This window comes from Manis javanica, chromosome 1 (assembly GCF_040802235.1).
Source record: "Manis javanica isolate MJ-LG chromosome 1, MJ_LKY, whole genome shotgun sequence".
NCBI classification, from domain to species: Eukaryota; Metazoa; Chordata; class Mammalia; order Pholidota; family Manidae; genus Manis; species Manis javanica.
The window spans coordinates 19,044,437-19,057,211 of record NC_133156.1 but is presented as its reverse complement, the minus strand read 5'-3'; the positions used below and the strand labels follow the sequence as shown (position 1 = coordinate 19,057,211).

Below are 12,775 nucleotides of genomic sequence, written 5' to 3'. Positions count from 1 at the left end.
CCTCGCCGTTTGATAACTACAGCCCAGGACATCAAGGAATGTGATGTCTCCAACCTTGTTCTTTCTCAAGATGGCCTTCTGATTTAGGGGATTATGAAGTTGCATACAAATTTTAGGCTTCTGTGCTGTATTTCTGTGAAAAATGCCATTGGAATGTTGATAGAGATTATAGGGAATCTGTAGAACACTGGATATTACGAATTTTTGAGCTATCAATTCTTCCAATCTAAGAGCACGGAGTATATTTCCATTTATTTGTGTTGTCTTTAATTATTTTAATCAATGTCTTATAGGTTTCAGTTAACAGGTCTTCCACATCCTTGGTTAAATTCATTCCTAAGTATTTTATTCTATGAAATCTTTCTTAGTTTTTCCTCCTCTCTTCACCTCCTTTCCTATTGGTCATCTTTGTTCCTTGGTGCTGCATTGTAGATAATCTCTACATTTCTGTCTTCCAGTTCATCAATTATCTCTTAAGTTTTGTCTAATATGTTTAACATATTCATGGAATTATTAATTTCCATTATACCTTTTAATTTCCAGGAGTCACTTTTGATTCTTTTCAATATAAGCTGCATGGCTTATTTTAATATTATCTTGTTTCTTATTATTTTTTCTATTATGCTTTTTACTTGTAGTATAAGAACATTTCCCTTACTCTTGTGTGCTCAGCTATAGATCTGAAAAGATTTTTGAAGTATTTTATACAAAATTTTCTGTCTCTGTCACATTTTGGTAATTCTCATACTTCAGACTGTTGTCATTATTATTATATATGTCATGCTGATCCAAGATCTTAATGTTATTCTTGTAGTTGTTTTGGGGGCGATCACAAAACACACACATATAAGACAGAGAACTTAATTGATAAATACTGTGTTGTGTCCTGACTTATCCTCAAATCGCTGTTCCTGTCTTTCTTGCTTTCCTCAGGCCACCCTCTTCCTTGAGACACAATATTGCAATTAGGTCAATTACAGCCTTACAATGGCTTTCAGTGTTCAAGGGAGAGGAAGAGGTGCACGTCTCTCACTTTAAATCAAAAGCTAGAAGTGATCCAGCCGAGTGAGGAAGGACTGTGGAAGCTGAGATACGCAAGAAAGCAGGGCGTCTGGCACCAGTTAACCACGCTGTGAACATAAAGGAAAAGCCCCTGGGAATTAAAAGTGCTTTTCCAGTGAGCACCTGAACGATAAGGAAGGGCAACAGCCTTGTTGCTGATCTGGAGAAGGTCTTCATGGTCTGGAGACATCAAACCAGCCACGACATTCCCCTAAGCCAGAGCCTCATCCAGAGCAGGGCCCTGGCTCTCTTCATTTCTATGAGGATCGAGAAAGGTGAGGACGCTGCAGAAGAGAAGTGTGAAGCTAGCAGGGGCTGGGTCATGAGGTTCAGGGAAGGAGGCGTCTCCACGACAGCAAAGTGCAGGGAGAAGCTGCAGCGAGTTATGCAGAAGATCAGCAGCAAGTAACGAATTTTCAGCGCAGATGAAACAGGCTTCTGTTGAACTGCGGTGCCACCCGGGGCTCTCACAGCCTGGAGAAGGAATCAGTGCCTGGCTTCGAAGCTTCGACCCAGGCTGACCCTCTTGTTAGGGGCTGATGCAGCTGGCGACTTGAAGCTGAAGACAACGGCCATGTACCAGTTTGAAAATCCTCGGGCCCTTAAGACTTACCCTAAATCTACTCTTCCTACGCTCCGTAAATGGAACAAGAGAGCCTGGGCGACAGCACGCCGTTTACAACTTCAGTTACTGAATAGTTTAAACCCATTGTTGAGACGACTGTTCAGAAAGGAAATAAAAATATTCCTTTCCAAATATTATTGCTTATTGATAATACACCTGATCACTCAAGAGCTCTGATGGAGATGTATGAGATTCATGTTGTTTTCATGCCTGTTAATATAAAATCCATTGTGCATCCCATGGGTCAAGCCCTTTCAACTTTCAAGCATTATTATTGAAGGAATGTATTTTGTAAGGTTATTCCTCTGATGGATCTGGGCAAAGTCAATTCAAAAAGCCTTCTGGAAAGGATTCAACATTCTAGATGCCCCTACAAACATCCATGACTCACGGGAAGAGATCAAAATGCCAACATTAATAGAGGTTTGGAAGTAGTTGATTCCAACTCCCATGGATGGCTTTGAAGGCTCAAGACTTCAGTGGGGGAAGTAACTGTAGATGTGATGGAAACTCCAACAGAACTAATACTAGGAGTGGGGCCTGAAGATGGGGCTGAATGGCTGCATCTCATGATCAAACTTTAACAGATGAGAGTTGCTTCTTATGGATGAGCAAAGAAAGTGGATTCTTTCACATGGAATCTACTCCTGGTGAAAACTGTTGAAATAACAACAAAGGATTTCAAATATCACAGAAGCTTAGCAGATAGAGCAGCAGCAGCAGAAGGATTTGGGAGGACTGACTCCAGTTTGGAAAGAAGTTCTACTGTTTGGAAACAGTCTTGCACACGACAGAGAATTTGTTCATGGAAAGGAAGACTCCATCAATTCAGCAATCTTCACTGTCTTATTTTAAGGAATTGCCGCAGAGACCCCAGCCTGCAGCAACCATCACCCTTATCAGTCAGCAGCCATCAACATGGGAGCAAGACCCTCCACCAGCAAAAAGATTATTACTTGCTGAAAACTTAGATGATGGTTAGAATTTTTTAGTGATACATTATTTTTTAATTAAGGCATGCACATTACTTTAGACATAATGTTACTGCACACTTAAAAGACTACAGTATAGCATAAAAATAAATTTTACATGCACTGGGAAACTAAAACATTCATCTGACTTGCTTTATTGCGACAGTCACTTTATTGCTGTCGTATGGAGATACCCTCAGTATCTCCGAAGTATGTCTGTGCTCTAAAAAACAAAGAAACCATGAATTAAGCAACTGTCAACATATTACAAGCACATAACTAACTACAGACAGCAAGTTTATTCACTTAACTATCAGAAGTACATTCTACAGTGTGATTATTTTGGAGAATTCACCTGTAAATTCCAGGGCTTAATGTTAAGACATTAGACACACTTGGTTAAGAAGTTTATTTCCACAGTGAGAATTAAATAACATGCACTTTAAAATTTTTGTAAGCTAAGATTTTCACAGCTGTGTTATGGTGCTGCATTTGGCCATTTTAATCATCTATTTGAACGGTTTGTTAGAATTCTATTCTGAGGAGAACTGCAGTCAGGCTACTTCCATGAAAGAACAGTTCGACTTTCTATTCAAGCATATAGCCAATTAGGTTCCTCAATTCTATGACATTTTTTAAATATTGAAGAGGTACAGAAAAGTTAAAAACATAGTACAGAGAGTTCCCATAAACCATTCATCCAGTTTGTCCACATGTTGCCATCTTACCTAACCATTGTACGAATTCAAAACTAAGAAATCACCATAGCTACAAGATGCACTGAACTACAGAGTTTACTTATATTTCACCAGTTTTCCCTAGTGTTCCATTGGCTTTTCGGGATCCAACCCAGGACACCACCTTTCATTCAGTCGTCATATCTCCTTGGACTCCTCTAGCCTCTGATGGTTTCCTGTTCCTTGTTTTTCATGTCCTTTAATAGTTTGAAGATTGTTGGTCAACTATTTTGTAGAATGTCCCTCCATTTGGGAATATATAAGGCTTTCTCTGTGTTAGACTAGGGTTATTTTGTTTTAGAAGGACACCACAGAGGTGAAGTGCCTTTTTCGCACCGTTCGGTATTGGAGAGCACATGGTATCAACAAGACGTGTGTTATCAACAGTGTTGTCGACCAATAGTGAGAATCCTGCCAGGTTTCAATGTTTGTTGGAAGGGAGCCAGTATTTCTATCCCGCACTCAATGAGACGAGACGCAAGTTCTATCTTTAGGTGGGGAGAAGCTGCGTGTATTATTTGGAACAGACTTCCGATTGTTAATGATAGATGCCAAACATCTCTCGAGTGCAAACTGCATTCCACATATTTGACAGAAACTATAAACTAAAAGTTACAAGAGACCAGCCCACCCGCACTTCAGTATTGCTGCACTTACAGACCCAAGTCAGACCCAAACAATGCACATGACCCTCTGTAACAAACCAGATGCTGAGTTCGGATGGTATCTCGTTTAGACTCTCTTAGGTTTTTAGGTCTCCAATCAAACCATATATAAATAATGATACCTATTATCTCCTCTCTAATAATTGTGTGCTTTATTATTGTTTCAAATCTTTCACTAATGGTAACTAATTATATGATATATAAACACTTCTTGTTGCTGGTCTGCGAGCTGCTAGTATTTCTTACTTATATTTGGTGTCAGCAATTTCAGGTAAACATGGTGCCAAAGTAAGGGGATATTCTGATTTCATCAGAACTACATGTTAAATTGTACGTATTACCATTTTGCTGACTATTCAAATGATCACATGGCGATATACTGTAATTAACCACTTCAGATCTAATTTATCATTTATCCTTGAAACTCGCGGAGGGAAGCAGCTTGGTTTTATTCATATACAGGGCAAAACTGAGGCATAAAGATGTTTCCAATACCCCTTGTAAAATATGTGGCTAAGCCAGGACCCAAAATTAGGCACTCCAACTTGAGAGCCAATAAACTACCTGTATTTTATTAGCCATTATCTCTAATCATTAAACTGTATATGCTTTTAAGTGTTTTTTTACTATCAGATTTAATTTTATAATCATATTGATAAGAATCGTTTGGACTTAATTCTCCGCGTAGCTAAGTAATGAAGTAAACGCTTAATTCCAGTGTCACGCCATTCCCTTTACTCCATGAGAGCTCCAATCAAGGGACAGCCCTTCATTTTAACTAATCAGTCATTAACTTCATTCAACCCAACTCCATTAATAATATAATTAGTGAAAAATTCTTCCAAGATTTTAAGTTGCTTGATACTTTTAATCTTTGTAGTTTTTTAAAACAATGTTATTATTGGAAATTTGCTTCAGTTGATAACATTCACATGGTCAAAAACTTAAAATAATTCACACACATCCTCATTTAGAGCCACAATTCTTAATTTCTTCTTTTTTATGTGTTCTACTATATTTTCTTACTATAAACATAAGAAGTACTATAATCTTATATTCTTTTTTATACAAAAATAGCACCCAATACATAGCCATCTATATATTTGTTTTTAGTTATTTAAGAATATAGTTGTGATCTCAGTATATAGAACACTCTCTCACTGGTTTTGTTTTACAACTGCATAGTATACTTGATGAATGAACCATTACTTAACAAATCCCATATTATTAGAAATTTAAGATTTCTCTTAACCTTTACAATTATAAACAAAATAATGAGTAACTAAATAGCCATCATTTTATATGTGTATAAGTGATGAATTGCTGGGTTAAAAAGCATGTGTGTTTTTAATTTTGATGGGAAGACACTGATTAAAATGGATGCACCACACTCCACATGGCCTTACACTGATCTGTGCTCCACTGAGCAATGTATGTGAATGCCTGCCCCTCCCACAGCCTTACTAACAAAGATGACCACTGGAGTTTGAGAATTCTGTTAATCTGTGAAAGAAGTGTTACTGAGACAGTTCTCTTATTTCAAGCAGGAGTAGCTCTTCAGTGGTATCACACAGATAAATTTTTGAGTTGTTTTCTAAAATCCTGCAATTTCAGGGTGCCCTTTTCATTTTCAGTTTTCTAAAAATTCTGCATTTCAGCAGAAGTTGCTTACTACATTTTAAACTTTAGGCAGAAGAACTTTTGGGTTCTGATTGTTCCTATTGTCTAATTTTATTGCATGTTAAGAGGAGACTCTTGTCTGTTTTGTTTCTAAATTTTTGGAATTTTTCTTTAATGTCTACTACACTGCATCAAATTTTCATGAATGCCCCCACAGACACTTGAAGTTATATTCTTTATTAACATGGCACAGAATTGACTATGTTAATCAAATTTACCTTATTATTTTGATTACTTTCCTCACTGACTTTTTATGAACTGAGATGGGTGAGTTGTTTTAATGTTTTAAACTATTAGTGACTGTCTATTTATCCTGTAATTTGTCTCATAAAAGTTTCACCCTTTCTAACACTATGAAGTATACTTAATATTGTTTATTGCTTTGTGGCCTTAATTCGAATTTCTAATATTGAGGTCATGGTTCCTATTTTTCTTTATTTATATTTATGTGACATGTCTTTACTCATCTTTTTATTTTCAGTCTTTCTAAATCACTTTTTTTTTTCTTACCAGATCTCTTGCATAAAGAACTGGGTTTTACTGTGATCAATTGTGATTTCTTTTCTTATAATAGATGATTTACAAAACGTTTTACATGTATTTTTATGCTAGATATGTTAGATATGTCATACTTTGTTATGTTTCCTGATGTTTTAGGTTTTTTAAAACTTCCATTACATGTATTAGTTTTATTTGTATAGTTTTTTAATATTTTGAAAGCATTATAAATATTTGAACAGCGTAGTTTATAATTACAAAGGGGTAAGAAGTCCTCTGTTCAAAACTAATAAAAATCAATGCACAAAAAAAAAAAAGAAGTCCTCTGTCTGTTTAGGAAGTCTATTTGCCTGCTGTGAACAATGATAAAACTAGCATAATTATCATAATTTTTCCTCTCTCTTATACCATCAAATTTTAGTCACCAGAACTACAATTCCAATTATTTCATTTGTCATTTTACATGGATATCTTCCGATTCATTGGACTTACACTTTACTTTCCATCTTACTAAGTTCATTGTAATTGTAGAGTTTCTACATTATTAGGGAATGTAACAAGAAAATTCTGGTCTGTCACTCTAATTCAAACATTTGTTTTAGTCTTAGTTTTACCATTCAGCTAACTCAGTTCTCACCAGTGGTCCTTGCCTGTAATCTGAGTTTTCCTAATTGGTTAAACTTTGTCCCACAGCAATTTTCTCAAGATTATTAAGAAAAAGAAATCTTTGCATGATCAAATTTGTGTGGAAGCACCCTTTTTACTTAAAGGATGGTATGGCTTCCATTTTCTTTGCTTCACTATCTTATGTTTTTTTGCTGTATGTTTTCTATATTGAACTTTATTATAGAGAGACTAAGGCCAGACTCAATTTTTCCTCCTTATTTATACACAGTTGAACAAAGGATTCTTCACTTATATTTAAATCCAAAGTATACTTTTGGGCTGACCATTCCTAAATTATTTTTGCTGGTATACAGTATGCCCTTCTAATGTGGATGGCAAAATCTTGTATTGGGACTTCACTGAATTAGAGCTTTAAATATTTGTTTATTCCATTGTTCTACTTTTCTTATTTGGAAACTCCACTTATGCCACTGCAGTGACTTCTGCACCTTCTCGGTCAATCATTTTTCTCTTCTAACCCTTCCAATAAGCTCCTATATTTTCATCCATATATATCATGTGCTTTGTTTTCATTTTTATTTTCTCTGAATCTTATGTGCTATCCACACAATTCACCCTCATTTGACCTTCTTCCAATTTTATTTTTGTGTGATTATTTTCCTCCAAATTTTTTCCGAAGTTTTATTAGCTCATGATTGAAAACACTTCCACATTATCCTACCATTTCTTCCACTTCTTGAAATTCTGTTTAGAGTTGTGTTTCCTTGAATGCAATTCACTTATATCTTCCCTTTTTAGCTTATGGTAAATTTTTTAATCACACTTATAATGTACTACCTAGCAATATTTTCCAGTGAGTTCTCTTATATGCTCATTAATTTTGCTTATCTGTTCTACACGTCTGTATTTTTAAATGTGTTTTCTTGACAATTCTTAGGAGACTGCATCCTAGGCTAGAATTCTTTATTAATTACTCCTCTTAGTCAATTTCTTTTCCTTAACCAAAGTTAAATGAGCAATCCTCATATCAGAATATTAAAAATACACGTTTCTCACTCTCAGTTTTCCACCAACTCACACACTTGGAATTCCTCATATTTTTATAACTTTTTTTGTAATCATGGCTTTGTTGAACTCTTCCCTGTATCATTATCTCTATTTTCTCATACTTGATTACTGATTTGGTACCAAAATCAACACAGAATCTACTTTTCTTGACTATTTACTATGTTAAGAGCTGATTTATCTAGATTTATATGCAGTTTTCATCAGTGTTCTCAGAAAGCTCTGGTAAATTTAAACATCAAATAGAACTGGCAACACTGACGCTCTGGGAAGGGCCTCCAATACTTGATAGCATTCATTTTTATATATAAAATGGATTTTTAAAAGATAACCAGGTACCAGACAACAATAGTATGAAAAATCACTCATTGTATCAGCAGGTGATCTTTTCAAGTATCTAAATTCTAGACTTTGGCATAAAAAGATATTCTAGGATCGTCAAATCACAAAAATCAATCAATCAAGCCTCAATGTTAGAAAGAAATACAAACAAATAAAACACTGACTTAGCATGTAAGCAAAAGAACAGCTCTCAAGGAGACCTCAATGTACAGGGCATTTCTTGCATCAAAAAAAGTTTCACTGACATCATATCCATATCTTTACTTTATTTTATGAAGTATTTTATTACATCCTTAAAACAAACAATATTTTCTTTTTAGTAAGCAAATAGGAATACACTATATTCCTTTCACCTTTCATTGTGATTTTGTTCTATAATCTATTACTAATAAACATTCTTTCCAAAAATGTTTTTACAACTTTGACCACATTTCTACTATGATATTATTCCAGTCAAATTTTATGTTACATTAGCTATAAAACTAGTAAAAATACAATTTCAATAAATATTTCTGCAATTCACTATGAAAAGCATCAACTTACTTGTGACCTAAATGCTTCAGAAAGTATCCCAGAACCTTCAGAGCTTGAACCCAAATACTTTCACTTTTAGAAGCCAATAATTTGTAGATTACCCTAAAAAATATAGAAATGAATGATCTTTTAAGTACTTACAATTATTAAAAAATATAAACACTGTATACTTTACAAATAAATTATAAATATACAAGCATATATGGTCAATTAATATATGATAAAGTAGCCATGGATATACAATGGGGAAATGACAGCCTCTTCAACAGCTGGTGTTGGCAAAACTGGACAGCTCCATGTAAGAGAATGAAACTAGATTACTGTCTAACCCCACACTCAAAAGTAGACTGGAAATGGATCAAAGACCTGAATGTAAGTCATGAAAACATAAAACTCTTAGAAGAAAACATAGGCAAAATCTCTTGAATATAAACATCAACAACTTTTTCCTGAATATATCTCCTCAGGCAAGGGAAACAAAATAAAAAATGAACAAATAGGACTACATCATGCTAAAAATCTTCTGTACAGCAAAGGACACCATTAGCAGAACAAAAAGGCATCCTACAATATGGGAGAATATATTTGTAAATGACAGATCCGACAAGGGGTTAACATCCAAAATATACAAAGAACTCACAAGCCTCAACACCCAAAAAGCAAATGACCCGATTAAAAAATGGGCGGAGGATATGAACGGACACTTCTCCAAAGAAGAACTTCAGATGGTCAACAGGCACATGAAAAGATGCTCCACATTATTAATCATCATGGAAATGCAAATAAAAACAATGAGATATCACCTCACACCAGTTAGGATGGCCAGTATGGAAAAGACTAAGAACAACAAATGCTGGCAAGGATGCGGAGAAAGGGGAACCCTCCTACACTGCTGGCGGGAATGTAAACTAGTTCAACCACTGTGGAAAGCAGTATGGAGTTTCCTCAAAAAACTAAAAATAGAAATACCATTTGACCTGGGAACTTCACTCTTAGGAATAGACCCGAAGAAAACAACTTCTCAGATTCAAAAAGACAGATGCACCCCTATGTTTATCGCAGCACTATTTACAATAGCCAAGATATGGAAACAACCTAAGTGTCCATCCGTAGATGAATAGATAAAGAAGAGGTGGTACATATACACAATGGAATACTATTCAGCCATAAGAAAGAAACAAATCCTACCATTTGCAACATGGATGGAGCTAGAGGGCATTATGCTCAGTCAAATAAGTCAGGCAGAGAAAGACAAATACCAAATGATTTCCCGCATTTGTGGAGTATAACAATGAAGCAAAACTGAAGGAACAAAATAGCAGCAGACTCACAGACTCCAAGAAGGGACCGGTGGTTACCAAAGGGGAGGGGTAGGGGAGGGGTGGGGGAGGGCGGGTGGGGAGGGAGAAGGGGATTGTGGGGTATCGTGATTGGTGCACATGGTGTGTGTGGGGTCACGGGGAAGACAGTGTAGCTCAGAGAAGACAGAGACTCTGTGGCATCTCACTACCCTGATGGATGGTGACTGCAGTGGGGTATGGGGGGGACTTCATAATAAGGGTGAAGGTAATAACCTCATTGTTTTTCTTGTGAAACCTTCCTAAGAGTGTATATCAATGATACCTTAATAGAAATAAAAACAATTATTAAAAAATTATAAATATATAAAGTACTCAGGATTCGTTGGAAATCTTAGGAGAAGTTTTAAATCAGCACATTTCATTAATTTCTTTTACACTTAGCCTTCAAACATATTCTGAAAAATACAGTGTGTTCACGTCTTGTATATTCTCCACTTGTTCAGCAGTACTGCCTCCCACACACTGAACAAATGCACTCAAGACACCCACTTAGTTAAGCTACATTTCCTCTTCTATTAGAATCGCCCCTGATATTTGTACTCGATGAACTTTTTTTTCTGGTCATGGCTAATTGGGCCACGGGTAGATACCATCCAATCACTTCTCTTTTCTGATGAACTGGAATGAGATCTGGGAAACAACACCTAGTCTTTGTTGGGCTCTTACTAGGAAATTATTTGAAGTATATAGGCCAGCTTGTTTCACTCATAGGCCTGCGTCAGTGCACAAAAGGAAGACTGAGGCACCGCATAGGCAAAGAGGAGAGAGCAGACTCACTTCCTGACAGCTTTCTGACGACTGGCTGCTACCCTCATGACATTTATGTAACAATCACATTATTCTGTTTTTTTTTTACTTAAAATGAACGTTTACTTGAGACATTTTCTGTTACTTGGAGCAAAAAGTCTTTCTTAACATATAACCTAACCTGACCTAACCTATACTGTCGCCTGAAATACTCCGTAAGAGCAGGGTCATTGTCACTGTAATATTTATAGGTATTTTCAGACATTTTATCTCACTTTTTTCCAAATATAAAAGTAAATATTTTTCTATTAAATAGAAAGGGGAATTAATGACTACATTCTTTTGCAACTGATTCTAGAATTGAAGAAGTTTCTTTGAGGTGGCAGTGATAACTATAAAACTAGGATGTGCTTTATTTTACTAAGTATCTTTTTACTATTAAAATATTTGTATTTTGAAGGTGCAGCAATCTAGGCTAACTAAAAAAAGCTGGTAATAGATGATGCGGCACACTTTTCACATCATTTCAGGTAACAATAATAAAAAGGAAAAAAAATAGTGACGTCTATTTTATGTCTTACAGTGGCTTATACCATTAAAAACGAAAACAGTCCATGGTTGATATTGCTTCTTTTTTGCATTACTTGACTGAAGAACAGACTACAAGGAGAGGTAAACTCTAGAGTAATGATTTCCCATGGAAGAGGGTTTTCCTCAAAAGCGTCAAGTTTCTAAATGAATATGTATTTATCCTGAAATCTATTTTCAGACCTTTTAAGGACCAAGATCAGTAATGAAAAATGACAAGTATGAGAAGGAAAGTTATACATGTCACAAAAGAAATATTCAGGAAGTCATAAAAAAAGAACATTCGACAGCAAAAATAATCTTGAGAACCACAGTAAAAGCTACAGCCTCCGAAGGTGACTATGCTCTGAGATGGAGCCAGAAACTCCCACACATTCCTGTTGTCTAAGAATAACTCTAAATTGGAGGAAAAAAAGGTGTAAGATTCATCCTGGATCAACGGAAATCATGATTCACATTTGAAACACGAAAATATCTATGGCCATCACACATTTATACCACACGGCGTTTTCTTCACAACTAGGCAAGTGTTTCTTACAAAACAAGATACAGACACAGGATTGCAATACAGTATGACTAAGAAATTTACTGACAAATCAGTTAATGAATGTTTACTTATAATATAATAATATAGGTGAATCCTAACTCATCCGCTCAAGCATAACGTATTTCAGCCAGAAAATATCTGAACTATTTGAAGCAACTAGTTATCTATTCTTCAAAGATTTTCAGTTATAAATGTCACATGTTTAGCTGTTCAGTTCACTGTTGTATTATCACAAGGTCTTTCTTAAGTCCATTTAAAACATCACCAGAATTAAATTAAGTTCATTGTTTATGTTCATTTCTTAGTATGTGTGAATGACAATTAACAGGAATTTTCCCCAGAAAATATTTCATATATAACTGTTACCTTTTAATATCTTTTTCCTAGGATATAGACTTTTAAGTATTCTATCTAATAAACCTATTTTTTCCATCTTTTAAACAAGGTCTTAAATTCTCCACATTTTTTTAAGTGAAAATACTGAAGTAGCAAAATTTTCTATCTTCATGTTTGTTTTGAAAATACTGGTAACACTGTGCCGTGTCAAGCTGGCGTCAACAGGGGCGACCAGGACCGTGTCTTCGCTTCACCATACCTGACCAGACTCTTCATACTACACATTTAAAATGCTATTTCAGTCCCCTAAAGAGCTTACATTAGCACTCTCCTTTGTCAGACCCGATTTCCAGTGTGTCAAAAAATGCAGAATTCTATTTCTGTATTGTA

At 35.5% G+C, this 12,775-nt stretch overlaps 1 protein-coding gene across 3 annotated transcripts in view; it reads right to left on the bottom strand.

The window, feature by feature from the left end:
- NBEA (neurobeachin) overlaps positions 1-12,775 on the bottom strand; it is a 547,470-nt gene that overhangs the window by 390,284 nt on the left and 144,411 nt on the right. For all 3 annotated transcript variants that reach the window (XM_073229196.1, XM_073229216.1, XM_073229206.1), the window contains exon 17: positions 8,816-8,908. In XM_073229196.1, coding sequence (XP_073085297.1) covers positions 8,816-8,908 — 93 coding nt within the window. The remainder of the gene's footprint in view (positions 1-8,815; positions 8,909-12,775) is intronic.